Source organism: Peromyscus eremicus, chromosome 8a (assembly GCF_949786415.1).
Source record: "Peromyscus eremicus chromosome 8a, PerEre_H2_v1, whole genome shotgun sequence".
Classification (NCBI taxonomy): domain Eukaryota; kingdom Metazoa; phylum Chordata; class Mammalia; order Rodentia; family Cricetidae; genus Peromyscus; species Peromyscus eremicus.
This window is the reverse complement of record NC_081423.1, coordinates 49,023,602-49,044,235: the sequence shown is the minus strand read 5'-3', so window position 1 is coordinate 49,044,235 and position 20,634 is coordinate 49,023,602. Positions and strand designations below refer to the sequence as shown.

Sequence of the window (20,634 nt, the reverse complement as noted above, 5' to 3'; positions counted from 1 at the left end):
GAAAGAGATGTGAATTGTTTTTCAAGAATGACAGCTATTTTCCCAAGGGCATGTGTTTACTAAACATGGTTAATAGAATAGTGACCAATGGAAAGCTTAGAATAAAGAAAATTACGATTTTGTGGAATTTCCCTATATTTGATTGTAAATGAAACTTCTTCAATCATGAGATGACTTTTTAAAGTGTTTCATGGTCTCTTATGGGCATTTCCCCTACTCTTTGAGTAAGGAAAAAAGAAGAGAAGAAAAAGATAAAGGCTTGTGCTACCCAAACTAATAGTACTCCTACTCAGCTTCAATTTAAGATGTAAGTAAGGGAGCATTTCTTAGAAACCAGTGCATGCATTCCCTGGTTCGGCCTCTGAGCATGGTGAGTGTTATTTCATCTTTGCATTTCTGTTTGCCTGTGGCTGGGAATAAGGACAGACTGGGAAGGGAAGGAAAGGTTCTTACTGACATGTTCAGCTTTTTGGGGTTCTGCTTCCTTGGTATTAGCCACATTGGCCTTACTTGTTGCAAATGGTAGAAGCTTTTCCCATGCTACTGTTCTAATATCCATAGGCAAGTGTCCTGGTAGTGACTGTGTTATAACTAGCTTTACAGTACTCATAATCCGTAGGTATTCTCTAACTTGAGTTATTGATCAAGGTCCTGAATTAACTTGAATGTACTGTTAATCTAGGTATATACTTGTAGTTAATTCTCTTTTGGGAGGAACATAGGCCTCTCGAATTGGTTTAGTTTGTAAAGTGTTCACTGAGATAAATGTTACAACTCAACTTCAGAACTTTACTGTAGTTATTGAGCTATGCGTGCTCAGTCCAGAATTATTCAGGTGGAATCCCAGCAGCTGGCTGCTCACTTCTACCCACAGTGCTTCTTGAACAAAGTAAGAACATAAGGAGGTGTTAGTCTAGTGCAGAGTCCCAGGCACACCAGTGTCATGTTGGACCTGAAGCCATCAGTGGTGGTATTCCTTTATGTACAGAAGTGAACTGTGTACAGTTCTCCTGCCAAAGCCTAGAGCTGCCCAGGAACTGTCCCCACATTCTAGTTAGTAACAGTGCTGCCAGGAATTTTAGCTGGGCCTCAGCACTGTGGAGTAGCACACTTCCTTGCTTTAGCTATGGCCAAGTTTTGGAAATCTGCTTCCAGAAGTCAGACATGGATGTGAACTGTTCTAGTTTTTCACTGTAATGTTCTTCTTTAGACTTAGATAAACTTTGTAAAAATGTAAATTTAGAAAACTCAGGAAAACAAAATTTAAAAATCATGTTTCCTAATCATGTATGTTAGTATAGTTAAATTTACTAATATACATATGCAGAAAAGATAGAAAAGTAATCATTAAGAAAAAAAACCTGAATAGTGAGAATTCATAAGCTACTACATAGAAATCTCAATCTAAGAGTAGTTTGAGTTTTTTTTCTCTCTCTCTCTCTCATTATCAATTCTTTGTTTTAAATTCTGATATGTGGAAATAATAAAATTCTTTTAAAAATCACATTGACTTTTTACAACACATTAAATTATATTGTTAAAATAGAAATAAATATTAATTCAAATAATTACTGATTATTAATTAAAATTACTTAAAATTATCTTTGCCATGTTTGTGTTTTGAACAAACACAAATCACATGTCTGCTTACTTAGACTTTTAACAGGTTTCCTTTTGCAGCAAGATGGTAATGTTGATTTAGAAGCAAAGTTATTCTCAAACTATGAAAACGAGAAATTAAGAGAAAAGAAGGAAACTGTTCTCACCTCTAAGGGGGCTGCTTGTCTCTTCTGTCTCTCATTCTTACTTTTATTTTTATAGTGATAGTCAATGTAACATTCTAAGTTAAAGTCAAGACATTTCCTTTTGTATGAAGCACTGTAGCTAGCAAGGTATGCATTTTAATGAAATACAGTTTAAAAATATATTTGGAGTATATGGGATGGATGCCTGGTGTAGTGTCAAACCATAAAACTGAGAGAACCCACTTCTGTTCTTTAACTGCTTGTTCTCGTGTCACATGGAATACTCTTTTGTATCTCTGCCTCTGGCTTCTCTTCTGTAAAATGGGCTCAAGAATTTAATTGACTGCCTTCACCCCTTGCAAGAACATTGAGGACAGATACCTTGAAGTCTTGGAGGACAAAATGCTACCTTGTGTATTTTTTGATACTAACTTACCTTGTAAGTATGTGCTTTGTGTTGTGTACAGTGACACAGTGTGACATTGTGAACTTTTTTATGAGAATAAAAGTTCTTTGCATGCTTTAATGTTAAACTGTACTTCTGTTATTAATGTCTTATATTTTTTGAACTTGATTCTGTTCTATCTTAATAGTGTAGTAGGGAATGTTCACCCGAGGCCTATGTATTTTATAGTGCTCTGCTTGGGAGGCAGAGTATAGATGTTTTCTGACAGTCTTAGAAATGTGCGGAGTTGTACAGTTTTGTTAGGACTCTGCCCCAGATCTGTAGTGTACATAGGACTCGCTTTTCAGCTTAGGAACAGGCAAAAGGAGCCCTCTGTTGCTCCATTTTGGGGTCGTGTCCTGTCTCTCCTCCCCGCCCCCCAACCTGCATGCCAAACCACTAACAGAAAGCCAGGGAGAGCTTCCAGTTTTTAATGTAGAGGAAGTTCAGTGAAGGAAAACTCCCGTCAGGCTTTGAAAGGCTTGGATTCTCATCTCTATGCTCCCCATACTGGCCCTCACTTTTTCTGTCCCAGACTGTTTTCCATCACAATCCAGTGAATAAAGTTGCTATGTAGTTAAGGCTGTTGTTGCATTGGATGCTTAGAGCCTATACAATTCTGAGATAATGGTTAAAAATATATGTTGTGAAGTTGCCTATAATTATTCATATGAAAACTTCTATACTCTATGATTTTCTTTGTATTTGCATGTGGGCATAATTCTCAGAGCCTAAGAGCATTGTTGTGTAACCCCCATTATCATCAGTGAATGTGTGACCCAGAGTCCTGTGCCCTTAAAAGAATTTCTGAGTGCTTTTTGTTAAATGTTCTCTGATCAAACTTACAATTATAAAGTAAAAGAAATATGGTAATTTTCCTGTCTGGTTAATATTATGAAGTTTGGTAATTTTCAGTGCTGTGGTAAAGTTTTACTCAAGTTTCTGAAACTATTCTGTTTGTATGACATCTGTTATCATTCTTTTTCAGAGAATACGGTCAACTGTGGATGAAAAAGAACAAAAACAACTTCTCATGGATTTGGATGTAGTAATGCGGAGTAGTGATTGCCCATACATTGTTCAGTTCTATGGTGCACTCTTCAGAGAGGTACGGGTAAACTATTTGGCTTTTAGCTGATAAATGCATATTTAATTTGGATGAATAAGAAGATGGCAGGATTAAATTCTGATCTTCAGCAAAGTGACCCATTAACAAGGAAGTTGTCTCTCATTATTGTAGTACAGAGCCATCCAAGTTAACCTGTAGGTTGTTCTTTCTGCTTAGGATTGCTTTGGCCACTCATTGGTTTGTTTTGTTATGCTTTCCTTACTAGTTCTAGGGAGGAACTCCAGTGAAATTTGGACTCACAGCTTCTTACATTAAAGGATGATTATCACCTGTACAAATGTGAATAGTTCTGTATATTTGTGGTTGTTACTTCTGAATCCCATATGTTTTCTATTAAGAATGCTTATATTATGTTTTCTATTAAGAATGTGACACATCTGTGTATCAGTACTTCAGTGTAGATTTTTTTAAGAATTATTATGTTTAATTTTTTTTGGTTAGTAATGAAATGGGTGTCATTGTGACACCTTTATTTTTTTAAAAAGTAATTTTTTAATTAAAATAAACTTGTATCACTTTTCCCTTCCCTTTCCTTCCTCTAGCCCCCTTTATGTGTATCTTTCATTACACTTTTTTATTATTTGCCCCACCCACCTGCCCTTCCTTGTTTTCCTTCCTCCCTGTCTTAGTTAGGGTTTCTGTTGCTGTGAAGAGAAACCATGACCATGGCAACTCTTATAAAGGAAAACATTTCATTGAGGTGGCAGCTTGCAGTTCAGAGTTTCAGTCCATTATCATCATGATGGGGAGCATGTAGGCATGCAGGCAGATGTGATGCTGGCTACATCTTGACCAAAAGGCTGCAGGAAGTTGACTGACTGTCACACTGAGTGAATCTTGAGTAAAAGAGACCTCAAAGCCCACCCCCACAGTGACACACTTCCTCCAACAAGGCTACACCTCCTAATAGTGCCATTCCCTTTGGGGGCCATTTTCTTTCAAACCACCACATTCCCTGTTGCTGAGTACCTTCCGTTTTTTAACGGTCACCTTTTCTGCTCTCGTGTCAGTGGTTAGTACACCTTCTTACTCACTTTACTCCCTCCTTCAGACTTCTTCCTCCCCTCTCAGTTCCTATTCTACTTTCATGTCATTTTTGTGTATGTATGTATATATACATGTATACATATGTATGTCTATATGCACATGTGCATATTATATATTCTGCATGTGGCATAAAATATGCAGTATTTATCTTTCTGAATCGGGCTCAATTTGCTTCATATGATTGTTTCCTGTTTCATCCATTTTCCTGCAAAGGATATAATTTTATTCTTTACCAAAAAATAAAATTCCATTGTGTATTTGTACCATATTTTTAAAAGTCCATTCATCTGTTGGTAGACATTGAGGCTGGTTCTGTACTTTGACTGTTGTGAATGTACAACAACAGATGTGAATGTGGTAGCATATCTGATTGGTTGATTTAGATCTTCCGATGTATACCTAAGAGTGGCTATGGCCATATCATATGATAGTTCTACTTTTAGCGTTTTTGAGGGCCTCCATACTGATTTCCATAGTGACTGTACAAGTTTACACTCCTACCAGCAGTTTATAAGGGTTACTCTCTTCCTACATCTCCATCGGCATTTGTTTTCTTTATGAGAACCATTTTGACAAGGTGAGATGCAGTCTTAGAGCAGTTTTAATTTTTATTTCTGTGATTGCTAAGCATTTTGAAAACTCTTTTTCAAATGTTTCTTAGGCATTTGTATTTCTTCCTTTGAGAATTGTCTATTCATTAGCTTACTTATTGATTGGACGATCAGGTTTTATTTTGTTGTGTTTAACTTGTAGTTTTTTATAGATTCTAGATATTAATCCTTTGTCAGTTATATCACTGGCCAAGACTTTCCCCTGTTCTATAGGTAGTTACTTTGCTCTGTTCCTGTTTTTGTTTTTTTGTTTTGTTTTGTTTTTTGTTTTTTGATATATAGAACCTTTTTAATTTCATGTAATCCCATTTGTCAGTTCTCTTAGAATTGCTTACATGATGTTGAAGTCCTTGTTAAAAAGGCCTTGTCTGCACCTCTGCTTGGAATGTTCTACTTGTTTTCCTCGAGCAACTGTAGGTCTTAGATTAAGGTCTTTATTCTAGTCAATATTGGATTTGTGTGTGTGTGTGTGTGTGTGTGTGTGTGTGTGTGTATAAGTGTGTAAGATATGGACCTAGTTCCCTTCTTTTACATTGAATATCCAGTTTACTAGCACTATTTGTTGAAGAGGTTTCCTTTGTAACTATATTTTTAACACATTTGTCTTAAGATTTCGTGGCTGTAGCTTTCTAGATTCATTTCTGGGTCCTGTTTTGAATACCAATGGTCTCTGTGCAGTACCACCACTATTTCTGCCATTGTGTGTCTCTGTTGATATAGTTTCAGATCAGGTATTATGTTGCCTTTAGTATTGCTTAGTATTCATTTGTTTGATTTTTTACCCACTGAAATTTGGATGGGACTATCTTGGTTAGGGTTTCTATTGCTGTGATGCAACACCATGACCAAAAAGCAACTCGGGAAGGAAAGGGTTTATTTCACTCACGGTTTCATAGAACAGTTCATCATCAAAAGCAGTGAGTTCAGGAACTCAAGAAGGGCAATAACATGGAGGCAGGAAATGATGTAGAGGCCATGAAGGGATGCTGCTTAATACTGGCTTGCTCCCCATGGCTTGCTCAACCTGCTTTCTTATAGAACCCAGAACCACCAGCCCAGGGGTGCCCTACCCACAATGAACTGGGCCCTCCTCAATCAATCATTAATCAAGAAAATGCCTTGCAAACTTGTCTACAGCCCAGTCTTACAGAGGCATTTTCTCAATTGAGGCTCCCTCCTCTCTGATGACTCTAGCTTGTGTAACAGTGACAGAAAACTAGCCAGAACAAGGACTGTGCTGAGCCTGTAGGTTGCTTTGGGTCATATATATATCTAATTATCACAATGTTAATTCTACTCATTCGTGCTTTAGAGGTCTTTCCATCTTCTAGTATATTCTTCAGTTTCTTCCTTCCAGGCTTTACAGTTTTACCCTCCTGGTTAGGGTTTTATTTAGTTTTTGAAACTGATGAATGAGGATTTTTTTGTTTTGTTTTGCTTTTGTTTGTTTGGTTCCCCCCCCCCCCCAATTTCTTTCTGGGCAAGTTCATTGTTAGTATATAGAAAAGCTACTGAGTTGTATATTTGTAGTAGATATAAAATACAGTTTCTGTCTTAGTTACTTATCTTTTGCTGTGAAGAGACACCATGACCAAGGCAACTTAGAGAAGAAAGGGTTTATTGAGGCTTGCAGTTTCAGAGGGTTAGAGTCCATGCCATCACAGTGGGGAGCACGGCAGCAGACATAAGGGCAGAGAGAGCTTGCTGGGAATGGTGTGGGTTTTGAAACTTCAGAGCCCACCTCCAATGACACATTTCCTCCAACAAGGCCACATCTCCTAATCCTTCCCAAATAATCCTTCCCCGCGAACTGGGGACAAAGTATTTAAATATCTGAGCCTATAGGGACCATTCTCATTCAAACCACCACAGCTACTTTACTGTGGTTACCACATCCAGAGTTTTCTGATAGAGTCTGTAGGGTCTTTCAAAAATAGGATCATGTCAGCCAGGCATGATGGTGCATGCCTTTAATCCCAGCACTTGGGAGGCAGAGGCAGGCTGATCTCTGTGAGTTCGAGGCCAGCCTGGTCTACAAATTGAGTTTTAGGACAGCCAGGGCTACACAGACAAACCTAGTCTCAAAAAAAGAAAGTAAGAAAGAAAAAGGATTATGGCATCTGTAAATAGGGATTGTTTGACTTCTTTTTTTATTATTTGTATCCTTTTAAATTTCTCTTGTCTCATTGCTCATTGAACATTATGTCAAATGAAAGGGGACACTTTGTTTCTTTTCTGATGTCAGAGCAAATGCCTTCAGTTCTCTTAATTCATGGTAGTTTAGACTATAAGTTTGCTATGTGTGCTTCTAACCTTAATTTCTTTAGGGCCTTCATCCTGAAGGAATGTTATACTTTGTCAAAAGCCTTGTCTGTATCTATTGAGATGATCATGCTATTCTCTCCTTGAGTTTTATTAATGTGCTGTATTATTTTATTGTATGAGGTGACTCGAATGAAAAATGTCCACCATAGGCTCAGGCATTTGATACTTGGTCCCCAGTTCCAGTTGGTGGCACTGTTTGGAGAGTTTTAAGAGGTATGGCCTTCCTGGAGTAAGTATGGTACTGGGACAAGCTTTGAAAGTATGTATTCAAATTCAACCTATAGTTCATTCTCTGCTTTGTACTTGTACTTAAAAATATAAACATTTGGTTTCCTGTTCCTGCTGCTGCTTGCCACCATGCCTTCCCACCATGATGGGTTCTTATCTTTCTAGACCCATAAATCCAAATAAACTTCTAAGAGTTGCCTTGGTTATGGTTACAGAAAAGTAGTATGTATAAGTGTATGTGTGAAACAATCCTTACATTACTGGAATGAAACCAGCTTGATATTTATGGGTTCTTGAATTTGGTTTGCAAGTATTTTGTTGAAATACCGTGTGTGTGTGTGTGTGTGTGTGTGTGTATGTGTTTGGTGTTACTGTAATGGCAACTTTGTAGAATAGTGTTCCTTCCTTTCTGATTTATGGAGCAGTCTGAGGATGTTGGGATGTTGGTGCTGGCTCTTCTGGAAAAACCTGATCAAATTCGTCAGTCAGTCTTTCTGCTCCTGGGCTTTTCCTTGTTGGGGGATTTTATTATAACTTTAATTTTATTGCTCCTTGTGGATCTGCTTGGTTGCTTTTATCTTCTTGACTTTATTTTGTTAAGCCATATATGTCTATAAATTTATCTTTCCTAGATTTTCTAGTCTTTTAAGAATATATTTTTAGCCAGGTGGTAATAGTGCATGCTTTTAATCCCAGTACTTGGGAGGCAGAGGCAGGTGGATCTCTGTGAGTTCAAGGCCAGCCTGGTCTACAAAGAGAGTTCCAGGACAGCTAGTACTGTTACACAGAGAAACTCTGTCTTGAGAAAGAAAAAAATATATATTTTGAAAGCAATTCCTAGTGATCCTCTATCATTGGCATATGTTGTACTATATCCCTTTCCAACTCTATTAATTTTAATTTTCCCTGGTTAATTAGATTGACCAGGGGGTGTGCCAGTTTTGTTTATTAGAGCACCAACTTTTTCTTTTCTTTCTTCTGTGTGTGTGTGTGTGTGTGTGTGTGTGTGTGTGTGTGTGTGTGACTGTCTCTCTCAGACAGGTTCTGTCTGTGTAGCTCTGGCTGACATGGAACTCACTCTGTAGACCAGACTGACCTCAGACTCAGAGATTTGCATGCCTCTGCTTCCTGAGTGCTGCTACTAATGGTGAGGCCACCATACCAGGCAAAACCAGCTTTTTCTTTGATTGCTTCTATGTATAATTCTTTTTGTCTCTCAGTAATTTTTGCCATGACTTTCATTATGCATTAATAAATAATGTTCTTGGAATGTATTAGGCTCTTATTTGTGATTGCTCTGATTTTTCTTCTAGTGTAAGTACTCATAGCGATGTATTTTCCTCTTAGAAGAGCAGTAGGTGTACACTGAAGTTCTGGCAAACTGCTTTCATTTTCATTTGGTTCTGAAAAACATCTGGCTTCCTTCCTGATTTCTTTATTGGTACACTGTTCATTCCAGAAAGAATTGTTCAGTCCCTTGAGTGTTTGTTTGATTTTGTGATTTTTCCGGCTACTGATAGTTTATTAGTTTTTCTACTGATTTGATAAGGTCTAAGTTGTTATTTTGATTTGTTTGTTTGTTTGTTTTGTGAATACTTGCTTGTGAATTAGAATGTGTTCTATCATAAAGAAGGTTCCCTGGGCTGCTCAGATTCCATATCTGTTGTATGGAGGATTCTAGAGATACCTATTAAGTTCATTTTATCCATGATGTAGTATTCATTTGCTTGACCTGTTAGGGTCTTTGGCAACATTTTATAGTTGGTTGTTGTATAAGTCTTTTTCCTGTCTCATTAGACCCATTCCTGTGTGCCTTATTGCTTTACTTTCTGTTGTCAATGATGTATGTATAAATATTTTATTTTCTAAATGGTTGTCGTTGGTGTATAAGTATGTTGTTGAGTTTATCTAGATTTTATCTTCAGGAATCTTATCTTGTTAATTCAGTATTTTATCATCTTCTGCCTTTGTTTTCTAATAAATGCACATTCAGGAATTTCTTTTTTTTCCGTTTTTCTTTCCTTTTTTTAATTAAGAAATTTTTTGTTCATTTTACATACCAACCACAGGCCCCCTCTTTTCTCCCCCACCTCTCCCCAGCCCACCTCCCTTCTCCTGTTGTGTGTTCCGGGCACCTTTGGTTGAACATGACAGGCTGTCACTGCTCTTTTGGGCATCGTAGGTGGTTTCCTCCCATTCTCTCCCCTCCTTCCTGTTCTTCTTCAAGCCGGGCTCATGGCTTTGGTCTGTTTGTAGCTATGGACAACAGGAAATGGCAGAGGGGTAGAACTTGGTTGTGCCCCTTAGAACCTGCAGGGATGTCCCTCTGCAGCTGCTTGCTGTTTTTCCATCTCATCTTCAGTTCTCAGTTCCTTCTTCCCTCCTGGTGGTGGTCTGCTCTGACCACACACCTCCACCCCTCAACCCCGCACCATCCACGTGCAAAGGCACTTTATGTTTTCCCTGTGCTAACTCACGGGACCTTTATTACAGTCCATAGACGGTAGTGGGCAGTCTCATTTCATAGATGAGCAGGGAGGAGGCATAGGCCTACATAAACAGAAAGTGTCAGGCCTCCCAGGCTCTCAGCAGGAGGGGTCTTTCCACCCCTGAAATTACTTATTTGCTGGTAGTAAATCTACTGAGAGGTGTCTTTAGAAGACAATAAAATTGTGTGTGTTTTTGGTGGAGAGTTTTGATTTTTCTGTGAGAACTATTCTCTGAGAATACTGTAGAAAGTTAACATTGAGAAGAAAGGAAATGTAAAGGTTTATTATGTCAAATATGCTTTAAAAATGTTTCCCAGTGATTTAGTGACATAAATGTTCTAGTCCTATTACTCATCTCAGTATTCTTCAGTGTATGCTCTTCACACTTAGGAGGTAAATGTGCTTGTGCTATGAGGCCTAACTGAGGAAAAGACTTAGGGAAGCTGCATTCTCCACAAAGCTCAGTTACTAGTGAATGCTTTTCCCTTCATTAGTCTAGAACAGGCTTGAGAGCTAAGAGGTTACTGGGTAGAAAACCTTTGAAACTATAACTGTCTCCATAAATTAGTGGCAACATCAAAGTTGTTGAAGACGATTTTCAGCATTATCTCTGATGGTAGCTTTTCTCCTTTGGTCAGTGCTGTATATCCTGTTCAAATGGACACAGCTGCTAGTTCCTTTCCTGCTAAGGCCCTGCGCTTTCTCCTACCTTTCCTGCCTACCTCCATGACCACAGTGTCAAGGAAAGGAACTTAAGATACTTTCTCAGTGTTGTACACCGTTCTCTGTTTTGACTTGTTTAGTTTCTGTAGCTTATGGAATATTAAAGTGGTATTCCTATTCATGGGGTGATTCTATCAAATGTCAGTCTGTCTACAGTAGGCTCCCCTTATTTGCAGGAGATACATCCCAAGGTGTATCCAGTGGATGCCTGACACCTCTGATATTACCAAACTCTTATATTGTTTTTTCCTGCACATATACCAGTGAAAAAATTCAACATAATATTGACACAGTAAGTGATAATCATAATTATACCAATCATAAGGTGTAATAGTTATAATACCTTAGGGTTACTTGAAGCACAACTATTGTGACAGTTGGTCTAATAACTAGTGTGGTTACATGTATATACTAGGTACTATAGAAAACATGACTACATAGGGTGAAATGCTGACTCCCATCAGTGGTGGGATGGGGTAGGACATCATAGGGTGTTCTCACCTATGGAGGTAAACACACAATTTGAAACTTAAGGAATTGTTTATCACTAGAACACTGTTTGTGCTGTTATCAGATCACAGTGACTGCAAGAAAGCAGGAACTTCTTCCTGTGTCTCTATGATAAAATTGTTTTTCCTACCCTGTCTTAATGGTTGCCAGCACTGATTTCCTGAAGACAAGCAAAATAAATACATATATTTCCCAATATTTTGCTCAGTTATGGCAAAATTTGAAAATTTTATCAAAGTACAAAAGTTTTCAGTGTAAGTTAAGAGTGGATAAAATAGTGCTGAAGAGATGGCTCAGCCATTAGAAGCACTGACTGCTCTTGTAAAGGCCCCAGGTTCAATTTCCAGCACACAATTACCTGTATGCAGCCCTAGTCTCAGGGGATTTGACACCCTCTCTTGGCCTCTGAGGGTACTGCACTCTCTCACACACAGAGACATACTTGAAAAAATGAATAAATTAAAAAACACCCAAAAAAGAGTGGGTAAAACACGCTTTAGACACGTAATTATGTTTAAATGCAGGTAGGCTATTATTTCCAGGTCCTTAATGGTGAATAAAAAATGATCATGAGTTGGAGGTTCAGTGTAAAAGCAGCACAAGATGTCTTCCTTCTGGATTCTGTTTCTCTCCTAACTAGGGGAGGCACCAGTGCTTAATATTAGGATTTTAGTGATGACAAGCTTCTGTTGTTTTACAGGGCGACTGTTGGATCTGTATGGAGCTCATGTCTACCTCGTTCGATAAGTTTTACAAATATGTATATAGTGTGTTAGATGACGTTATTCCGGAAGAGATCTTAGGCAAAATCACTTTAGCAGTAAGTATCTGGCTTTCACACCACTGATGTGTAACTGGGTGAAGAAGTTGCTGGTGTTTCTGAATGCACATGCTATTGGTCTTCTTGCCTTTCTGAGGAAATCATTTTTAGTAGGATAAGAGATTAAAGTCATTTCTGTGCCATAATTAACGTAATAGGTCTGAGGAACACTTTTCAAAATGTGGTCTGTGAGTATTACATTGTTGTGCTTATCCAAATCTCAATGAGCTATAAGAGACTGGCTTAAGTAAAACTAGAAATGCAATTTTATATTTGTTTCCCTTGCTGTTTTAACTATCTTAAGTAGATTATATCTCTAAGCTAATCAGAGTGGCAGAAGTCTTTTTGAAGCCCCTTAATTGAAGCTTTTCGACAAGGTATGTTTTGCTGTGGTTTAAGACTGAGGATTATTCAATTTAAGCCATTTAAAAAGTTGACTTGCAATCTTAGTAGCCAGCAATGATTAATTTGATCACTTCACTTTTACTAGAAGACCAAAAAGGGAAAGAATTCTCTTGGGAATATGTGTTATGGTTTGAAAACTGAATTTACAATCACTTACTTTCTTGCTCTCATCTTTTATTTGATGAGTGTGTTCAATTTATTTTACAGTGGGAAAGGCAACTTATTTTTTATAAAGCAAAACTGATAAGACATTAGAACCCCTGAGAACCTGAGCCAGAGATACTTGTCTAGTTAGTTGGTATGTGAGCTAAATCATACTGTGGTTGCATGTTACTTCGGTTTTTTTGAATCAGTCTCTTCCCCAAGTTAGCTTGTCAGTTGCCAGCTTAGTGATTTCTAAAGCTAATGAAACTGATTTAAAAACATAATTTCTGGACTCTATTTCAGTTGTAAGAGATGTGTGCATTTAGTAGACTTTTAAATTTTTGAGTAATTTTGAATTTTTTGTTTTGTTTTGGTTTTCAAGACAGTGTTTCTCTGTGTAGTTTTGGTGCCTGTCCTGGATCTTGCTCTGTAGACCAAGCTGGCTTCAAACTCACAGAGATCCACCTGGCTCTGCCTCCCTAGTGCTGGGATTAAAGGCGTGCACCACTACTGCCCAGCCTAAATTTTTGATTAAACCATAGTTAATAAGTTACTTTAAGATGGATAATTTTGTTAAAATTTTGTCACTGCCAAACTAATGATTAAATTTAAAATTTTTCATTAGTTAGCTAACCTAAGATATATATTTTTATAAAATACTATAAACTGAGTTGAACTAGAAACTTATTGATTGCTCAGATGAATATGTAGATCTTACATTGATAGTTTGTTTAGCACCCCTGCATTGTACCAAGCTACTGTTGTCTTAGAACTTGCCACTGTTCACCACTGTTCACAGTATTAGAATTCAATAGTACTATACAGTAGAATAGTACTGCAGTACTATACAATAATAGAATCATGATAGTAGTTAATGGTGAGTGAATATTTGTAGCTAGAGTTTTCCTGCCTGGCTCACAGTCAGGACAAATCTCTCTCACCTGCCAGTCCCACAGCCGCTCAGACTCGACCAAGTAAACACAGAGACTTATATTGCTTACAAACTGTATGGCCGTGGCAGGCTTCTTGCTAACTTTTCTTACAGCTTAAATTAATCCATTTCTGTAAATCTATACCCTACCACATAGCTCGTGGCTTACCGGCATCTTCACATGCTGTTTGTCATCGCGGCGGCTGGCAGTGTCTCTGACTCAGCCTTCCACTTCCCAGCTTTATTCTCCTCCTTATCCCACCTATACTTCCTGCCTAGCCACTGGCCAATCAGTGATTTATTTACTGACCAATCAGCAACACACTTGACATACAGACCATCCCACAGCAAATATTATTTGTGTTGAGCCAAGATTTTATAACATAATTTTCTTGGTAACTCTATGGTAAGTAATATCCCATTTTTATAGATGGTAAATCCAAAAGCATGGAAATATTAATTTACCTTGGTATTTACAGTTTTAAGTTGTTATTGATTAAAACCTCCATAGCCTGATCTCATAACCCCACTTAACTACAGCATAACAGGATGGCTGTGAAATTTGGAAAACAAATATAAAATTATTTTATCATGTATTGTATATAGTATGTACATGATTAACTTAATTAGTACATGTGTGCTTATGTTTTTCAGACTAGGTGATCACCTTATTATGTATTAAGCACATTTTAAATTACTTTCTGTAAAGTCTCTTGCTAATTAATAGACCAGTGAACACACAGGAAGAGTTTTTCAGATAATACAAGGTGGTATTTTCTACATTTTTCATATAATTCCTCTGACAGCAAAGACTTGACTTCTCCTTTTTCTTTCTGTCTTTCTTTTTTCTTTCCTTTTTCCTTTTTTAAACAGCAAATGTGATGGCCTGTTGTCAAGTCTCTGTTGCCTCCCTTTCTGAAGAAGCCTATGATTTCTAATCATGAGTAGTGTGACCCATGACAGGATAAGTTGCTGCTGGCTGAGCAGATATGCTGAATCTGCAGAACTTACATCAGGGGTTTAGTGAATGAGTGTGAGGAACTGAGGATTTATGGAGATTATCACCATCATGGATAGTAGAACCAGTCCAGTGAACTTGTGCTATGTTTATGATTGTACAGGCTTGAGGTACAAAAACAATACAACTTCTTAGTGACTTAATATGTAAGTTATGTTACTGTTTTCTTAACGGTCAGAGAGGATCAGGAAAAGGCAACTTTCCAATGTAAAATTATATGCCATTGTCATTCAAAATACAGAAGGATAGCATTTGAAATGCTAAACTGAGAAAGCATACAGAGGGCTATGGAGGCTATTGCTTGTGATAGGTGGTTGGGCTGTTTTATTAAAAACACAAAAATCTTTATCCCACCTCTTCTTTTTCTCCCTAGACTGTGAAAGCACTAAACCACTTAAAAGAAAACTTGAAAATTATTCACAGAGGTGGGTATGGATTGCTTTCTGTGGAATAGGAGTCAACTTTTTCTCCTTAAATTGGTTAAAACATTGTTTAACGAAAACTACCATAATACTGTATAAACTTTCATGGAATATTTGTGTTTGTGGCCAACAAAACAAGAAACCCAACTAACCAAACAAACACAGAGAAACTCCAAGTGGTGTATACCTTGAAGCATCAGCTTGCCCTCCCCTGGGGTTCTTTAAATGTCCATCTAACTGAGTAAGTGTTTTAGATTTACAATTACATTTTGCTACAGATTCTTGATCTTAGTTAGAAATAGTTACTGTTGATAATAAAGCCTTTTGTACAGTTCAAATGTGCCAATAAAATTAATAAAAGGGAAACATAAATGGCTAAAAATAAATCACTCATTGCCCAGTATAATTGATGACTGCAAATGGTCAGAGCATCAGAGTGGCCATGCAGACATTCAAAGAAGAGTCTGAGGAGACAGTACCTTAAGGCATCCCCCACCTCCGTTGCTGGAAATTGAACCCAGGTTCTTGTGCATGCCTGACAAGTGCTCCCTACCACTTAGCTACACTCCCAGTCCCTATACTCAAGCATTTTAAAGCCATGGTATTTCTCCTATGAAATGTTTCTTCTCACTTTAGAGCATGTGTTTGTAAAAGAGACTTAAAATTCACATTATAAGGCCGGGCGGTGGTGGTGCACGCCTTTAATCCCAGCACTCGGGAGGCAGAGCCAGGCGGATCTCTGTGAGTTCGAGGCCAGCCTGGGCTACCAAGTGAGTTCCAGGAAAGGCGCAAAGCTGCACAGAGAAACCCTGTCTCGAAAAACCAAAAAAAAAAAAAAAAAAAAAAAAAAAAAATCACATTATAAACTGAAACTCCCCTAAAACATAATCCGTTTGTAAAAGCATCGATTGTGTGACATTAATGACCACCTCAGCTCTAAGTATTATGTCTAGACCCAACAGAAGCAATACTGAAGAAAGGACTCTCACTTCCTGGATGACTTTTTTTAGCAGCAGGAACATTTTTTTTTCATGTTTGTATTCTATGTCACATTCACTAGAATTGTCCCCTGCTCTAAGAACACAAGACTTACCCTGATAAAGCTGAGACTAGTCAGGAGCCACGTTTAGAAGTGTGGATAAAAGCCTTGACAAGATGCAGGTTCCATGAGAAAGGATGGGAGGATTAGGAATGGGTGGTTTTTTTTTTTTTTTGGTTTTTCGAGACAGGGTTTCTCTGTGTAGCTTTGCGCCTTTCCTGGAACTCACTTGGTAGTCCAGGCTGGCCTCGAACTCACAGAGATCCGCCTGGCTCTGCCTCCTGAGTGCTGGGATTAAAGGCGTGCGCCACCACCGCCCGACCTAGGAATGGGTGTTTTTAAGAGGTGATCCTCTGGGTCTGTTACCGTAGGGGAGCTTTTCTGGACTTTTTTGGAATGATATATAGATGTTTTCTGTGTCTTAATTTATTAAGTTTTCCATGATACTGGTAATGAAATAGATAGAAGGATTGTGATAGAAATAGAGAAATTGGACAGCATAGGGGAAATTTTGACAGTCAGCTTATTGGCACAGTGGTGGTGATTATCAGTGAGGAGGACCTTTGGTTGTCTGCATGCTGAACAAGGCACAGTAGTTCTGAAAGTCAGAGAAATGAGTCAAAGGGAAAGTTGGTTGGGAGAAACTGGAGAAAGCCACTTAAGATCAAAAGACCCTGAGAGGGGCTAGAGAATTGGTTCCGCAGTTAAAAGTGCTTGCTGCTCTCCACAGGACCCAAATTCTGTTCCCAGCACCCACCCTGGGTGGTTCACAGCCTCCTGTACTCTAGCTCCAGGGGATCTGATAGCTTCTGACCTTCCAGGGTCTCTCCTCACACACTTGGCCTACACTTAAACACACACACACACACACACACACACACACACACACACACACACACACACGAATAAAAATCAAACCTAAAAAATATCTCTTAGAAATAACTGCATTTTTTGAGAATAAATAATTTCTTCCTTTAAAATAACGCTTTCATAAATTAAAGCAATACTTAATGAAATTGTTGGTTCATGCTAGGTTGGTATACCTTATACTTTGTTATGTAATTGTTGACATCTTTTGAAAATTAGCTTATTCTTAGTCTATTATCTGATAAGTTCATTCCTCATTCTGACTGCTGAAAACCATGATTTGTTTGTGTTTTATACATGTGAAGATGTTATGAGATGTTATGTCTTCCAGCTTGTTAAATTATAGTGGTGAAAGGAGTTGGCCTGTTATATTACAGTCCTAGTCTCTTTTTAGTTTCATGGACAAAGTCTTGCTCTGTAGCCCAGGTTGGCCTCAAACTCTTGGCAGTACTCCCCCAGCAGTGTCCCAAGTGCTGGGGTTAAGGGAGGAGCCACCACCTTTGGTCTTAGTTATTGATGTGTGTTTAAAACATAAATAAATGATTGCATGTGCTAAGTGAAGTTCTGTTTCTTGTATATCTCAATTTAAGGACTCAAAATTTTCAATAGTTTCGACTACAGTACTTTGGAGTTGCTTGATTGATCAGTTGTATATTGAATGGCATGCATCTCTTGCAGATATCAAACCTTCCAATATTCTTCTGGACAGAAGTGGAAATATTAAGCTCTGTGATTTCGGCATCAGTGGACAGCTTGTGGACTCCATTGCCAAGACAAGAGATGCTGGGTGTAGGCCATATATGGCAGTAAGTGTGCAGCCAAGTCTCTTGCTTGGCTGTCATTGCATAGAGAGTCTGTGCCATTTGGTGCTAGGTATAAGGGATCTGCCTTCAGCCATGTAGCTTCACTGTGCTAGAATATCTCTTGCCCTCAGCATTTCCAAGCTTAAGTTTTAACTTCTGGAAACATTGCTAAATTATTTCAGTGTGCTCCTTATACATGTTACTCCTCTTGTTTGGCATTTAGGATTTACGGTCTTTCCTGATTTTTGTTTTCATTATATTCAACTCACCCAGTCAACCAGGTGATAAATGGTCCGTGTCTTTGTGTTCTTTCTATCTCTTGTACTTTCTTGGCCATAATAGATAATCAGTATCAGTTGAGAGATGTATGTTCTGGGCTGCTGAAGGATGCTGTTAGAAGTTCTGTAAGAGTAACTTGGTACAGGAACATAGTTCCTGGCAGAATGCAGTGTGTTTTGCAGAGTCTGAAGCTGTGCTCCAATTGTGATTTTTTACTTCAGGGATGGATGAACACAGCAATACATGCAAAGCTAGAGACCTTAGGCATTTAGCAGGAAGCAGCTTTTCCCTCAGGAAGACAGATGGACACTGTTCTTTCAGAGCTTCCCTGTTTGCTGTATCCCTGTATGTTTGCATGGCCTATTCCACAGCCTAGATTTTGAACTGCATTTGATTGGTGTTTGGTATCTATATTTTAACACCCCCACACACACATACCCCCGTGCCAATTTCTTCTTTTAGTGTCCATGGTCCTTTAGAGGAGAGCAGCATGCTCCTATAAAGTGATGATAAGGTTTGCTGGTGTTGATTGAGCCTTTTCTCTCAGTCTGTTTCAGTACTGTAGACTTTTTAAAACCTCATCTTTGATGGGGGCATGGGAGCATGTGTGCCGTGGTGCATGTGTGGAGGTCAGAGGGCACCTTCTTGGAGTCAGTTCTCTCCTCCCACCATTACATAATAGATTCCAAGAATTAAACCAAGGTTACCAGTCTCACTCAACAAGCACCTTTACTCACTGAGCTATCATGTCTCCAAGAACCTTTTTAAAATAAAGATAAAGTTTGTCCTCCTTTGTTTCCTTCATGATTGCTTCTATAAGTGTCACAAAAGTTTTTAGTCAGAACAATCACAAGCTAGATGTTCAAGATTTTGTGACATGCTCTGGATGAATGGGCCTGGTGTTTCTTCTGATTTCATATTCATTTAAAACCTTGAATATATTTGCTTCCCTACATCACTTGGAAATCAGTTTGCCTTCAATTCTGTTTCTTACTTCAGTGTGTGATCATGTGGAACACAGTGCTGCCTGTTCTTTACATGTGTTCTGTTGCTTGGTATACATGGGCTTCATATTTGGAAAGCATTGCATATGAAATGTTTCAGTATTGACAGTACTTTAGAATCGTTGCATTGTCAGTACCCTGTTTATTAGATTTTTTGATTCGCTTTTTCTACAAACGAAAATGTAAGAGAGTGCGTGTTTGTGTGTGTGTGTGTGTGTGTGTGTGTGTGTGTGTGTAGAAAGACATTTTCTTTTAGAATCTGAGCTTTGTGAATGTTGTCTCACTTGATAGATGCAATTTAGAAAATCCTATTTTCATCATGTTAAATAGGAACAAATGGCATAGCACATTCAAAGACAAGAAATCAGAATGATTAGACACATTTGGTAACTGCCATAACTGACACATTCAGTAACCGTACAGCCCAGAGAATAACTAACTAAGCATGTTACCTGGCTCAAAGCTGGTTTAGTGCGTAGATTAGCTGGAACAATTTTCTCTGTAACAATATGGTTTTATTGCTGTTCTTGTGATAACAGAACACCTAAAGCTGAGTACTTACAGGGAAGAAATGTTAAACTTGTAGTTTTAGAGGCTGAAAGTTTAAGACTGAGTGGCTCTCATCTGTTTGCTTCTGGTGAGAGCCTTCGGCTTTACAACAGTATGGCAGAGAAATGGAAAGGGAATTGTCTGCATGCAGAAAGGGCTAAAGGGCCCTGTTTTATAACAACCCCTTCCCAGGAGTCCTGACTTAAGAGCCCATCACCAATCCTTTCTGAGTCCCCCTTTGAGCAGCTAACTTCTTTAGAAGCCTCACCTCTTAATGGTCTATTGTCTAAATGAGTGACTGTCTTACTACTGACATCTTGGGGACCAAGCCTCTAGCACCAGAACACTTAGGAACAAAACATACCCAAACATGAGCACAGTATGATGTTCCTTAAGAATTGCTTTTTTTTAAATTTTTTTTTTATTTTATAATTTAATTTAATTTTACATATCAGCCACGGATTCCCCTCCCCCCCTCCCCCCCAGCCCCCCCCCCATTCTCATCTCCAGGGCAAATAAATAAATAAATAAAGAATTGCTTTTGATTCATGCAAGTCTTAAAGATGTAGCTATGGTCCAGATATAGCCAACTGTTCTGAATTCAGATAACTTTTAAAGAAAGAAACAGGCCGTGTTCTTGCGTAGAGATGTTGTTCCGAGGCCACCAAGAAAAGGAGCCTAAGGACTCAATGTTCTTCCTGACTTTACCCAACTCTGGGACAACTATATCCTACAGGCCTATCCTATCCTACAACTTTATCCTACAGGCCAACTGTAACCTCTACAGCTCTGATATTACTGGATCAAATGAAATAGTCCTATCAATTGGTTTACAGAGGCTGACATTAATACATAGACAAGAGCATTAATTTTGAAAGCCTGGAAGTAGCTTAACTCTCCTGGATATATTGTAACATATCAGAAATGCCTTTTGCTTGTATTTTTGAAACAAGGTCTAATGAAGCCCAGGTTGGCTCCAAATTTGGGATCTTCCTACTTCAACCTCCATTTTATAAGGACTGGAATCACCCGAAATGCCATGTGGTAGGTTTTTATAGTTTTTTTCTCAGTCTAGAGAAGCTAGAATTACTCTTTAACTTG

The 20,634-nt window shown here is 38.4% G+C and overlaps 1 protein-coding gene across 2 annotated transcripts in view; it reads left to right on the top strand.

Annotated features, from left to right (window-relative positions):
• Positions 1-20,634, top strand: part of Map2k4 (mitogen-activated protein kinase kinase 4) — a 95,354-nt gene that overhangs the window by 62,905 nt on the left and 11,815 nt on the right. For both annotated transcript variants that reach the window (XM_059270924.1, XM_059270923.1), the window contains 4 exons: positions 3,179-3,298; positions 11,953-12,072; positions 14,944-14,995; positions 17,577-17,704. In XM_059270924.1, coding sequence (XP_059126907.1) covers positions 3,179-3,298; positions 11,953-12,072; positions 14,944-14,995; positions 17,577-17,704 — 420 coding nt within the window. The remainder of the gene's footprint in view (positions 1-3,178; positions 3,299-11,952; positions 12,073-14,943; positions 14,996-17,576; positions 17,705-20,634) is intronic.